This window comes from Acomys russatus, chromosome 4, assembly GCF_903995435.1.
Source record: "Acomys russatus chromosome 4, mAcoRus1.1, whole genome shotgun sequence".
NCBI classification, from domain to species: Eukaryota; Metazoa; Chordata; class Mammalia; order Rodentia; family Muridae; genus Acomys; species Acomys russatus.
The window spans coordinates 13,801,679-13,815,909 of NC_067140.1; the positions used below are offsets into that span (position 1 = coordinate 13,801,679).

At 42.7% G+C, this 14,231-nt stretch overlaps 1 protein-coding gene across 1 annotated transcript; it reads left to right on the forward strand.

Annotated features, from left to right (window-relative positions):
* Positions 1 to 6,774: 6,774 nt before the first annotated feature.
* LOC127188359 (seminal vesicle secretory protein 5-like) lies at positions 6,775 to 8,446 on the forward strand. The gene is made up of 3 exons (XM_051144841.1): positions 6,775 to 6,850; positions 7,297 to 7,494; positions 8,442 to 8,446. Exons 1-3 carry the CDS (start codon positions 6,775 to 6,777, stop codon positions 8,444 to 8,446), a joined length of 279 nt encoding a protein of 92 aa, XP_051000798.1.
* Positions 8,447 to 14,231: the final 5,785 nt, after the last annotated feature.

A 14,231-nucleotide genomic window follows, 5' to 3' on the forward strand; every position in this document is an offset into this window, starting at 1 on the left:
TCCACTGGTTACATTTGGTGTTTTTTTTCCTATATACTGTTTAGATATACCCAATGTTTTTGTGGAACCCGAACACCTGTTTCCCTCGCTCCACCGCCTTACCTTTCGACCCACCTTCTGCTGACTATATGTACTGTTGCTCTGCTGCATAATAAATGAAGATTTGATTGGACTACTGTCTTGTCTCTGTTTCTCATGTCCCTTGTCCTATCCACTCCCACTCCCTCTCCCAGGTTCTCCTGTTGACTGACCTGCAGACCAGGTCAATGGTTCACAACCATCTACAATGATACCTGGTGCCCTCTTCTGGTATGTAGGCCTACACACAATCAGAACACTGTATAAGTAATAAATAAATCAGTATAAAAAGAAAAAAAGAATTCCCATGGTCATGATGTTTCTTCACAGTATAGGAACAATGAATAAGACAGAGAACAATCCAGTTATTACCCCTGCTTTACTAAGGCAGCACTTGCTTCTCCAATGTAGTCTTCCTTCACATTCTCAAGGAATATTCAAAGGTAACTTTCTTTTTGCCGCCATTGTTATTTAACGTTTCCACATAGAATAGCAGATAGAAGGAGAATGTCTAAAGTGAACCCATGTGTGCTGGGGATGATTTTCTGAGCTAAAAGAAAACAGAATCATTTGGGAAAGGAGGGACCTCAATTGAGAAATACCCCCATAAGACTGGCCCGTGGGCAAGTTCTTTGGAGATTTTCATGATTGACGATTGAGGTGAAAGGGCCCAGCACACTGTGGGCAGTGAAAGCCCTGCATTTGTGGACCTAAGTGCTCTGAGAAAGTAATGAAGAGCAAACCATGAATGGCAAGCCATGAAGAGCAAGTCATGAAGAGAAAGCCATGAGGAGCAAGCAGGGAGAGTAAGACATGACGAGCAAGTCACGCACAGCAAGTCATGAAGAGCAGGCAATGAAGAGCAAGCCATGAAGAGCAGGTCAGGAAGAGTAAGTCATGAAGAGAAGGCCATGAACAGGAAGTAATGAACAGCAAGCCATGAAGAACAAGCCATGAAGAGCAGGCCATGAAAAGCAAGTTATGAAGACAAGACATGAAGAGCAAGACATGAAGAGTAAGTCATGCGCAGCAAGCCATGAAGAGCAAGTCATGAAGAGCAGGCAATGAAGAGCAAGCCATGAAGAGCAAGCCATGAAGACCAAGACCTGAAGAGCAGGCCATGAAGAACTACCCATGAAGAGCAAGCCATGAAGTGCAAACCATGAAGAGCAAGTCATGAAGATCAAGTCATGGAAAGCAAGTTATGAAGACAAGCCATTAAAAGGAAGTCATGAAGAGCAAGCCATGAGGACCAAGTCATAAAGAGCAAGCCATGAAGAGCAAATCATGAAGAGCAAGCCATGAAGAACAAGCCATGAACAGCAAGACATGAAGAGCAGGCCATGAAGAGCAGGCTATGAAGAACAAGCCATGAAGAGCAAGTCATGAAGAGAAAGTCATGAAGACCAAGCCATGAGGACCAAGTCATAAAGAGCAAGCCATGAAGAGCAAACCATGAAGAGCAAGCCATGAAGTGCAACCCATGAAGAGCAAGTCATGAAGAGGAAGTCATGAAGAACAAGCCATCAAGACCAAGACATGAAGAGCAAGTCCTGAAGGGCAAGCCATGAAGAGGAAGTCCTGAGGAGCAAGTCATTAAGATCAAGACATGAAGAGCATGCCATGAAGAGCAAGTTATGAAGAGGAAGTCATGAAGAGCAAGCCATGAAGAACAAGTCCTGAAGAGCAAGTCATGCGGAGCAAGCCATAAAGACCAAGTCATGAAGAGGAAGTTATGAAGAGCAAGCCATGCAGAGGGAGTCATGAAAAGCAAACCAATGAAAAGCAAGTCATGAAGAGCAAGTCATGAGGAGCAAGCCATGAAGAGCAAGTCATGAAGAGCAAGTCATGAACAGAAAGTCATCAAGACCAAGACATGAAGAGCAAGTCATGAAAAGCCAGCCATGAGGATGAAGTCATAGAGCAAGCCATGAGGAACAAGTCATGGAGAGCAAGCCATGAAGAACAAACCATGAAGAGCAAGCCATGAAGAACAAGTCTTGAAGAAGAAGTCATGAAGAGGAATCATGAAGAGCAAGCCATGAAGAGGAAGTCATGAAGAGCAAGCTATGAAGACCAAGAAATGAAGAGCAGGCCATGAAGAGCAAGCCATGAAGGGAAAGCAATGAAGAACAAGTCATGAAGAGCAAATCATAAAGAGCAAGCCATGAAGAGCAAATCATGAAGAGCAAGTCATGAAGGGCAGGCCATGAAGAACAAGCCATGAAGAGCAAATAATGAAGAGTAAGTCATGAAGGGCAAGACATGAAGAGCAAGTCATGATGAGGAAGTCATGACGAGCAAGCCATGAAAAGGTAGTCATGATGAGCAAGCCAAGAGGGGGACGTCATGAAGAACAAGCCATGAAGAGCAAGTCATGAAGGGCAAGCCATGAAATGCAATCCATGAGGAACAAGTCATGGAGAACAAGTCATGAAGAGCAAGCCATGAAGAGGAAGTCATGAAGAGCAAGCCATTAAGGTCCAGCAGAAGTTACAGTCTCTTAGAAGAGATGTTTTGACTGATTGACACAGTGTTATGATTCTTTCTTGTTGATTCTACATGTTAACACCCATGAGCCCAGCACACTGTGAATCGGTAGACGGCCTTCCGTGATCTTCTATGGTATTCATGTAGTTCATACTTTTTAAGTACTAAGACACATGGATGGTTTTTTATCGTTTGTAAGTTGCTAAGTGCTTTTGTATAAAACTCAGAAACATTTAGTTGTTCTTTCATCCCTTAAACATATTTCTCTCCATTTTTATGACACATGTTGCCCATATTAATATTCTTGATTTTTTTAGCATCTTCATATGACAGTGTCCCTTATGTCACCCTTATGCTGGCTTGATTACACAACATACTGGCTCAGCACTCAGTGTTGAGATTCAAACTGTGTGCCACTACTTGCTTTTGAAACAATTATCCCATAAGTTTTACTTGCACATGAAACTGGAACCGATATGTACAATTTCCTTATGTGTGTTTGCTACTGCCTCAGTTGCTGATTCCTGCTTTCATCCTAATGAATACTTATTTTAATGAGTTCTTTATCAATATCAGCATAATACTGTGTCCTGTGATTTCAGGACCTTTTTTTTTTTTTCTTTAAAATATGTTCCCTGGAATTTATCTGAACCTTTTGTACAGTAGATAGTGTAATAGATTAATTCTTTAATCTAAAATTTCAATCAAAGTTATCAGGTTCTTGCTTTCATAGTCAGTCTCCCCAGTGAAGCAGATCCTGGAAGGTTTTCAAAAGAAAAGAAAAAGGAAGAGTGAAGGTAGGGAGAAACAGGGATCGATGTCGTATCAGGATGCCGCCACTAGGAGCTCTCCTGGGGAGTACACAACCCCAAGAACAAAGTGAGACCCACCATAACAGGGCCACATGCAGCCTACGGCTAATGACACGTTACTTTCACTCATTTTCCTTTGCTAAAAGTCATGTTCCTCCTTTCACCCCACCTTGCACACCATGCTCCCTATAGCAGATAACACAACAGATTTTAGGATGAGATAAATAAAAATAAATTACCTGTCCTTCCTTCAGAACAACCCTAGCTCAGTTGAGACCACACCCAGGCTCACTGCAGGAGTGCTCGTCCCTTCTCCCCTGCTGCGTCCACAGCACAGACTCTATAACTCAATGGAGAGCAATGGCAGATTGAACACTTTAGGATGGTCTTATGACTGTAGAAATATAGGCTTCCACACAAGTGAGAAATACACACTTTAATTCCAATTTACATATTCTACTCAATTTGTACCTGTAGAGAACATTCGCAAGAGAACGTCCTAAGTGTAGCTGTTTAAAACCATGATTGGAAATTCAGCCTCTTAAAAACATATGCTCTACAGCAACCAGGAAAGAAAAGGGGGGCCATTGTGGAGTTGAGGTATGAGGAGAAACAATGAAGGGATTGGCAGCATACATGTGACCTAAGGGGGAGAATGGGAAATACTGGGAGTGGGGACTCTATATAGGGTGGAGGGAAGACATACACACAGAAGAAGGAAAGATGAATGTAATAGTAAGGTTGTATAGAAAATCCCTTAAAGAATTATACTATTAATGATCTGCCTAAAAACACATGTAACTCAGTGTATAAATACATATAGACAGTTTAAATGAAGTTTCCGCATCTAGGCTGACAGTTCTCTCTCTGAAAGCAAGAGAACACCTCTCAAAACTCCAATGCCAGGCATGAGAAGCTCTCTTTTGAGTTGTTGGTCAGGCTTGTCCAAGAGACTTCCAACTGCTACTGCCCTTGGTTTCCCACAGAGAAGTGGAAGGTAAGTCCCTATTACTAATGACAACACACACTTCAGACACAGGGACCAGAGACCCCTGAGCTGAGGCTGGCCTGAAAGCCTCCTCCCTAAGGTCTAGTTTTCATGGAATGAAAGTGCCATGCAAGCTTCCAAAGGAGTGAGGGAAAAAATAGTCCTACCTAGACAACGATGCCTATTAACCACAGCAAGGACCAGAAGGCAAGGTAACCCTAAGGCTGCATTCATGGCAGCACCAACATTCCTCTCCTTGGACTCAAGACCCATTTAACTAGAGGGAATCGTGCCTTATACTAGAAACCTAAGTGACCAAGGAAGTCATGGACCATGGAAAAGAATATATAACTGCCACTTTATTAAATCAGTATGTCCCTAACTACATTCTAAATATTTGTCCTTATATCCACAGGTAAGTGTAGCCTTCATCCCACATCAAGGAAACTTTTCTGTGCAACAGACAGAGACCACTACAGAAAACCACAACCACTCAGAATGCATAGTAGAGGAGCCCAGGCATAGCTGACATCTACAACACAACTCCTGTGCCTAAGTTCCAGGGATCATTTTGGAAGAGAAGGTAGAAAGATTGTAAGACACAAATTCACAGAGAGTTTGCTAAGAGCTTGCATCTCCTAGAAATCTCCGCGGCTATGACCATACGGTCCCATCACCATGTCTTCGTAAGCATGAGCTGAACAAGGGCAACAATGGTAGACGTTCCACAGCAGATGGGGGAGAGCCCGTGAGGCCTCCACCATAGAAAAAGAGCTACAGGCAACTAAGGAATGACGAGATCAAGAAAATATATTCCCCAGGGAAGAGCAAACTAGTTGGCTATCCAGTACTAAAGCTTAGCCATGAAAACATACACATACAAGTAACATTATACAGGCCAAGCAGGTTGTATGAGAGTATTCAGGAGCACATATATATATAACAATAATTAAATGAATAAATAAGCCATGTATTTGAAAGAGAGCAAAGAAGGGTAAATGAGAGGGCTCATAGGAAGGAAAGGCAAGTGGGAATTGTAATTACATCATAATTTCACAAGATAATTTTCAGGAGAGATAAACATGGAAAAAATAGTCGGTAGAACCCAAAATTCCTAGAGAAATATGAAAAACGTCTTATGCTATTGTTAGAAATATATCCTGCTACCTATGTCTTGCTTATATATAAGTATATGGAAATGAAGTATAATGTTACATGCAAAAAAAACCCAAGAAAAACAAATAGCGTTCTGAGCAAGGCATGGAAGCAAGCCAGTAAGCAGGGATCCTCCATGGCCTCTGCTTCCATTCCTGCCTCCAGGTTCTTGCTTGAACTCCTGATGTCTTTCATTGTAGAGTGAAACGTACAAGATGAGATCAACCCATCTTGGCCCCAGTCCACTTGCACACACAGACGGCTCAGCAGGTAGATGTCGTGATGAACTTGAGAGGCATCAGCATTCTTTCTTGCATTCCCAACATTCGTTCCTGTGCTCATTCGCAAGAGTGGAGTCTCCACTCCTGTTCAAACATCTCTGCTTCTCTCTTCATACCCCGGAGAGAACTTTCCCTCTCCCTCCACTACACACTCGATCATTTGAGAAGGCCATTGCTGTTCATCCTCCATCTAAAGACACAATGAAATTGACTGGTGTGTTCAAATCTAGTTTATTGGAATTCACTGAACATATAACAAATATATAGCACTTTCTGGATTGAGCCAATCTACAGTTATGAAGAGCATTGTGCACATGCCAGGAATTATGATTGAAAACTTCAGGTCAGCGTTCAATGTTTGTGTGTCTCTCATTTTCTTTCATCTGTTTATTTTTTATGAATTCATTTTTCAGTGTTCAGGACTAAACTGAGGGCCACACTACTGCTAGGGGAGAGCTCTGTCCATGGCATCCTCTATGGACTGCTCAAATATCCTTTCTTTGGATCCTTTTTAGCAACATTTTTTCCTGTGTGTTCACACCTTTTCAAATAAAGCCTTTGTGGAGAAAGGCTGTTCTGAAAACCCAAGCTCAGGGCTGAATCTGTGATTGATTTCAGCCATGGTGTTTTGGAGGGTCTTCCTTGTTGGAGAATGGAGGCATGGTCAAGTCCTGAAGACTTTTGCAGCCTCAAGTCTCTTCCCAACTCTGGACTGGAGTGTCTTCTGGAACTACAGCTATCACTGTGGTGATCTCAAAGTAAAAGGAGAGATTGCTGAGAGTGTTCTGATGTCATCATGTCCTTGGAGAATTCCAGGGAACAGAACCAAGACTCCTACTGAGCAGGGAGAAGGAAGCTGGCATTGGCAGATAAGAAAGGCCGTGGCCCCTCATGAAGCAGGCAAAGCCATTCAGGAGCTATATAAAGGAGAAGCTCAGCTCAGCTCTCAGCCAAAGCCCTTCCTGGCAAGATGAGTCCCACCAGCTTCTTCCTCCTTACATTGCTCCTCGTTCTGGTGACAGAAGCAGCTGCAAGGAGACCCTTTCGTGAGTGGAAATTTTGTTCTGGGGGAAACGTCTTGGGGAAAATATTCTCAAATCAGGCCCAACAGTCTACAGAATCCTGTGTTCCCAGGGCTTCTGTCCCTGATGGAAACTCACTCTTTTCGAGCCTTAACCATAAGCCTTGTGTGGATGTCTGTAACTTGACTAGCAAAATGCTGGTAATGAGGGCTCCAGGGGAATGTTGGACATCAGGTGACACAATCATCCTCACTGTCACTTGGAAATGGCCATTTGACAGGTAGATCATTCCACTTTCTAGCTAGATGCAAGGATCAATGGCTTTACAGACGAAACAGGAACAGGCCCATCCAAACACAGGTCTATAACTAGAGCTGCAGCACAGGCTCCTGGTAGTGTTCTGAAGCACAAGTAACCAGAAACCCTGGAAAGACAGACATGGAGAATAACACATGCTTTTCCCTCAACAGAAAAATTTTCACAAGCATCTGAAGATTCCAGTGAAAATTTTGATGTAAAGATACGGGGTGGCAGCGGCGGATCAAGTTCCACCAATGAGAAATACAGCCGAAGTGAGAGCTCATGGGGTACCTTTAAGGCAAAGAGTCCAAGAAACACCATGAGTGAGGAAGTCTATGAGGAAAGGAAGCATAGAAAAAATATAGGTGGTATGGGTGATAGCGGTTCTATCTACAAAACAAAAGAAGGAATGAGCTCTTTTAAAAGTAGGATGAAAACCCGGAGAGGACGTAAATAATGTGTTTACCTGAAGACTTGGACCAATATGAAGGTACGTAAGTCAGTTATCTGGTGAGAGTGTGGAAGTTACACATGGCTATTCCCTGTGTTATTGTGGGGCTGTGCACACCAGGGCCTCTGGTGTGAGGGAAGGTGAGGAAAGCATCAGGCAGAGCAGAGAAATGTACCTGAGCTGTGACTGTGTCCTGAATTCCTGCCCTTAGTCTATATCATCAACTGTGGTCTGCACAGTCCAGCAAATGATAAAGTCAAGTGTGCACCACAAACACAAGCATATGGGGAAGCTTGTAATAGAATCGTGTCTTTTCTTGTGTTGTGCTTGGTGAAAGTTAATTTCATGTTTATTATGGTACATAGTATTGTAGTAAATGCAATCTCCTTTTGTCCACACAGCAACGTAAGGAGCAATTATCTCTTTCAGAGACCATAGCTACAAAAATTAGTTTATTCTTCCCTCTTAATGGTTGGGAGGGGAGGAGAGGAGGGAGGAGAAGAGGAGGAGGAAGAGAGAGAAGCCCCTACTTGGGACACACCAGAGATGAAAATAGCAGTAACTTGCAGTAAAGGGACTTACACGGAATATTCTCTCTGCCCTCCCTTCCTACTTCACAGGTTGTCTTCTCTTTCCTTAGGTGTCACTGAACTGAATGACTTCTGTGATGTCTGCAGACTCTCATGGGATCCCCGAAACAGCCTATGCATCTCATGGGGCCCTAGAAACAGCCCATGCATCTCATTTCTGCCTCATACTTGTTTTTCTTAACATTTCTAAACCTAACAATGTTCAAATTCAATCATTTCAATAAAAAAGATACTGCTCTGCATCATTATGTCCTGAAATCTCTTGAATCTGCAGCATAAGGCTGGTCAGGATTCCTAAAATTAGCAGTTCCACAGTTGAAAGAAACAACCTTCTAGTGCCAGTATGATGAATCATATTCCAAGACGTTTTTCCTAAACTCTGAGTAGAAACTGTCTTTCAATAGAAGGCACTGTCGCTCTGCCAGTCACTGGATATACCACTAACCCTAACCTTTGTTTGACCTTCTTCTTATTGGGGCCATACTAGTAACTTAGGAAGTATCAGAGACTGTATGGTCCAATAGGACATAGCAAATACCCCATCTGCCAATGCCCCCAGCTCCATCAGACCACAGCAGCACACTGAGATACAGATTCCTTTAGGATTCAGTTTCCCTAAGTGTAATATATCAAGTACCTACAGTGCCACGGACCAGCTCAGTCAGGGAATGGTCCTTGGGTACAGGGTTCTTGCAGCATCGGTGGACAGAAGATAAGGTGGTAACAAACAGAGATAAAGCTCATGAGAAAGTTCTGCATCTGAGTGTAGTTTGCAGCCAATCAGTCTAGCATTATATACATTTCATCTTCTGAAACAGGGGAGTTTGTGGTGATTACAGTTTCCACAGAGCAGTCTCACAGAAGTCAGTGAGCAACCAAACATACACAGTACAGATACAGAATGTCAGGTTATGTTGTCATTTTTTAATTATAGCTTTGAATGAAACAATACAAAGAACATAGCAGAAAGACCACATCTCTCCTAAGTTTCTGGCTTGATATCAATATGTATGCGCTTTCTTTGTCCAGGGCCAAAATCCTCTCCCAACTGAAACTTGTGTCCAGCACCTGTGTGCCAGGACATTTCTTTTTCTTCTTGTTCCTTTTACCTGGAGTTTTTTGAAATACTCCATTTCTTTGTAGGCCACAGTGTAACTTATTAACTAATGATGAATCTCTAGTCATGTCTCTTTTAATAACTGAAAGTGAAACAGAACTACTTCAGCCATGGGCAGTCTCTGGCTGCAGTCCCATGTTATCAATGTTTTGTAGCAATGTGCATGCCTGAAAAATGTCCTGAACCCCTACCCAGATCTAGCCAATGGTCAGAACATTCTCCACAGTTGAGTGGAGAGTGGGATATGACTTTCTCACGTACTCTGGTGCCTCACATTTGACCATGTCCCCTGGAGGGGGAGACCTGGTGGCACTCAGAGGAAGGACAGCAGGTAGCCAAGAAGAGACTTGATACCCTATGAGCATATACAGGGGGAGGTATTCCCCCTCAGGAACAGTCATAGGGGAGGGGAATAATGGGAAAATGGGGGGGGGGAGGAATGGGAGGATACAAGGGAAGGGATAAACATTGAGATGTAACAAGAATAAATTAATAAAAAAAATTTTTTTAAAGGAAAGAAAAATGTCCTGAACTGGGAGTGAAGCTTAAGAAATGAAGTTTTAAGAAATAGGATAGAATTGGCTGGAAAAATGGCTCAGAGGTTAAGAGCACTGACTGCCCTTCCAGAGGTCCTGAGTTCAATTCCCAGCAACCACATGCTGACTCACAACCATCTATAATGTGATCTAATATCATCTTCTGGCCTGCAGGCGTACATGCAGAGAGAGCACTGTATTCATAATAATAAAAAGAAAGAAAGAAAGAAATAGGATAGAGGGAAATAGCTCCCAGCAATGAGAGTTGTGAAACTGCAGTTTCTTCTGGCAGGAACATTGACCCCAGTCTAGGAGACTCTGCCCTCTTCGGGTGTCTTAGTTCTCACGCCTGTGTTATTTTTCTCACACAGACTCTACTGGAGAGAGGTGACAATTCCCCCTTCTATCTTTTTAATTGCAGCTCATAAATTTCTTGATTTGCTGTAGAAATGGACTGAAAGATCAGTCTGAGAAAGCAAGGAAGACACAGCAATATCAGAAACACAGCTCCCACTAGGACTCCAATAGAAATTAACCAACGTAGCCAATTGTTGGGATTTAAGCTGGCAAGTCCTGTTCACAATGATTTTGCCAGGTCTTCTATTTTAAGAGAATCCATGTGAGCATGACTGATGTCTGTAATCTGCATATTTTGTGTAAGATCATTATTCTTCCAAATTCCTAACAAATGATTCTTAGTCAGAGTCCAAGTACAGCTTATGCATTGTGAGGGTCCTAAACAATGTCATCTGTGAAGAAACACACCAGACCACCAGCTATGGTGGGGGAGTGAGATGTCTTCAAAGAGCAAAGCATCATGCCCACATACCTTTTTGAACACTTAAAGGATCTCCTCACAGACTCCTAACAGCTGCTTCTGTCACCAGAACGAGGAGCAATGTAATTAGGAAGAAGCTGGTGGGATTCATTTTCCCAGGAAGGGCCTTGGCTGAGAGCTCATGTCAACTTGAGTCCTTCTCAATGTTTCTATGTCCTGATTGGCTTCTAAGCAGAAGCCTAGAGGTCAGTTGTGGGATAGGCAGGCATGGACAGACAAAGCTGTGGCACTGGATGTGTACTCCAGCTATAACTGGTGAGTTGGAAGGAAGGTGAAGAAAGGGAGGTTCAGAAAGACTCATGAGGGCAGACTTTGAAGAGGGATGTGGAAAACCTGGCTGAGTGGCTCATGCTTTTTTTTTTTTCATTCACTATGATTTTTTCCTATGTTGATCACCTTGAATTGTCTGGAAAGTCTTCCTAGAGTGCTCACTTTAAAAACTGACATTATAGCTGGACAGTAGTAGTGTACCCCTTTAATACCAGCACTTAGGAGCCAGGAGCAGGTGGATCTCTGCATTCAAGGCCAGCCTCATCTGCAGAGTGAGTTCCAGAACAGAGAGGGCTGCACAGAGAACCCTTATTTGAAAAAAACAAAAACTTGAACTTATGAACAGGAAGGGAAATGGAAATGGGCAGGGGTAAAAAGGTTAGAATTAATCTTACACTAACAGGCTTTGAATAAATACCCAGGATCATGAGACCCATAGACATGGATAGAAGAACTTGTTCATGAGGATTTTGGAGAGAGGTGATATGGTGTTATGTTCATGGATGAAACGAGCTTGTAATGATGAAATATTAGAAGCAACTTTAGGAATATGTCACTGTGGACTGGTGGACTAGAAGGAATCAGTTGATGAGAGTTTTCCTCATAGTCTTCTGGAAAACATCATCTCTGACACTGGATCTAAGCAGATGATGAGCAGATGGCAGCCTGAATGTGCCTAATGACACTGGTTGTAAAGTAAAAACTATTACTATGGTAAATTTTATCCAACATATACTATGAAAGGAGAGAGAAAAAGAGAGGGGGAAATATACACCAATATCATTGATGAACTTAGATGCAAAAGTTGTCAAAAAATAAAAATATAACCCATCATCACCAAATGTCTTCACACTAGAGATGCATGAATGTTCAACATGTGTAAATCAATAAACATAATCCACCACATAAACAGACTCAATGGTAGAAACAATCTGATCATGTCATTAGATGCAGAATATGATAGGGAAAACACAATGACAAGGAAAGCCCACTGCTGGGGATGTAGGAGAGATGAAAAGTAGACACAAGAGGTAGAAACCATAAGTGTCCATAGGAATTTACACTGTCAGGAGAGAAAGTAGGAGCCACACAGAAGGAAAAGAATATTCCCTCCAGGTGTGAAGTGAGTTACACTCATCTAAAGAGAAAGCAAGCAACAGGAGCAGCGGGAGGCAGTTTACTACTGGTAACCTCACCTTCTGACTTGGGATGGTTGGCCCAGCTGGAACCAACCTCACATGCCCACCCTGACCCTTTACAGCACTCAGACTACCAATTATCCTCTTTGACAGGGAATCATTTCCATGAGTGAAGTCTGTAATATTCTCAAAATATAGGCTCCCATGTGGTCACAGACTTTGGCCCCATAAACAACAACTCCTATCCATAATTGCTTTCCGTGGGCTTTCTAAACTTTCTCACACACTTGGTTTCTAATAAAGAAACAACCCTCTGCATGAATTTCTTCTTTGCTCTGTAATTTCCTCCGGGTTGAAAAGTTCTGAGGTACAATGGACCATTACAGAATAAAAGTCATATTCTTGGAGCACAGTGGCAAAGACCAATCAAGGACATATTTCTAAATTTCTGGCTAGAAATCTAACAGTTGAGATTTTACCAGTTATCACACCACCTGAGGCCAAGTCTAAAGGAGTCCCCACAATGCTTTTCCTAGTGGGGCTCCCCAGAAACGTCAGAGAGGATGTTTCCCAGCAGGTTATGAGAAAATCTCCCTTGGACAGGTTCCTTCTGTCCCATAAATCCATGGTGACATTTCCTGAAGTGGCTTCTAATATTCTGATCTTCCTCCAACATCCTCTAAGATGCAAACATCTCAATGAGTGACACGATAAGGCTTCTACCACTTCAGCAAGAAGGAGAACACGGGCTAAATAATGTCACTGGTGCAGAGGCAGGCCAACGTGATAGCTATAAGAGTTGGGGAGGTGATCTAAGATGTAAGATTTGGTGTTCAAACATCATCCTTTACATTATGTGAGAAAGACTCCAGAGGAAGTCAGTCCTCCAGAAACAAACCATCATGGGAAAATAAAAAAACACTGGCCTAGGCATAAACATTTTCCTGATACATCTGCATCACAAACGTGTCTGTCTTCAGTCCAGGCTTTTAAGTACTCTGTTTCTACATGGAAAAGCTTATATAGTAATAATGGTCCTTTCTTTCTAGACACTAGATGAAACAAGGCTGTCACATCTCTCCAAGTCTACAGGCAAGACCTGAGACAACAGAGTCACTTAGATGTGCTGTTTGCATGAGAATGTCCCCCATAGGCGCAGACATTTGCCTGCTTTGCCCTGGTTAGTGAACGAGGAGGTGTGGCCTTGTTGGAGGAGGTATGTAGCTGGTAGACCTTGAGGTGTCAAAAGCCCATGCCAGGTCCAGTTTCTGTTTCTGTTTCTGTCTCTTTCTCTGTGTGTCTCTCTGTGTCTCTGTATGTGTGTGTATGTCTGTCTTTTTCCCTGTCTCTGTCTCTCTCTGTATCTCTATCTTTCTGTGCCTCTTTGTCTACCTATCTCTCTATCTTTGCCTCTCCCTGTCTTTCTCTGTCTGTCTGTCTCTCTCTCTGTCTCTCTCTGTCTCTGTCTCTCTCTGTCTCTCTGTCTCTCTGTCTCTCTCTGTCTCTCTCTCTGTCTCTCTCTCTCTGTCTCTCTCTCTCTCTCTCTCTCTCTCTCTCTCTCTCTCTCTCTCTCTCTCTGTCTCTCTCTCTCTCTCGATGTAAAGCTCTCAGCTACTGCTCCAGCACCGTACCTGCCTGCTTCCCACTATAGTCATCAAGGACTATGAAACTAAAAGCAAATCCCCAAGTAAAGGCTTTCTTTTGTAAGAGTTGCTGTGGCCATTGTGTCTCTTCATAGCCATTGTATAGGGACCAAGACATTAGTGCAGAGAATATATAATGCTAGAGGGTAAAAGAATCATGGTTGAATGGAAGAAATGACAGAAGCCAAGTCCTTCTCAAAATAGTTGAGAGATGTTTTGTGTAACTGAAGGTTGGTGGCAATGGAGGTGAATGGGCAACATACACTCCTCCCCAGATTATTTTAAATACCTGTATTGCAGAGGAACCTATAGGTAAACTCCCACACCCCTCATGGCCTAAAAACAGAGACTGTCAAAAGTACAAATGACCCAACAGTTAAAACACAAAAGGCACACTCTCCTGCCCTGTCCCTGCTCCAATAAGAGCCCAAAATATTGCAAAAATAAAATCAACAAAAATTCTGATCTTAATGAATAACACATTCATTGACCAGCTAAAGACCAAGTCTAATTATGAGATA

Bases quoted from the DNA above. Each gene is read 5' to 3' on its own strand.
- LOC127188359 (XM_051144841.1), top strand. From the start codon at position 6,775: ATGAGTCCCACCAGCTTCTTCCTCCTTACATTGCTCCTCGTTCTGGTG. The intron at 6,851-7,296 runs GTGAGTGGAAAT...TTCCCTCAACAG, and splicing joins AGCTGCAAGGAGACCCTTTC to AAAAATTTTCACAAGCATCT.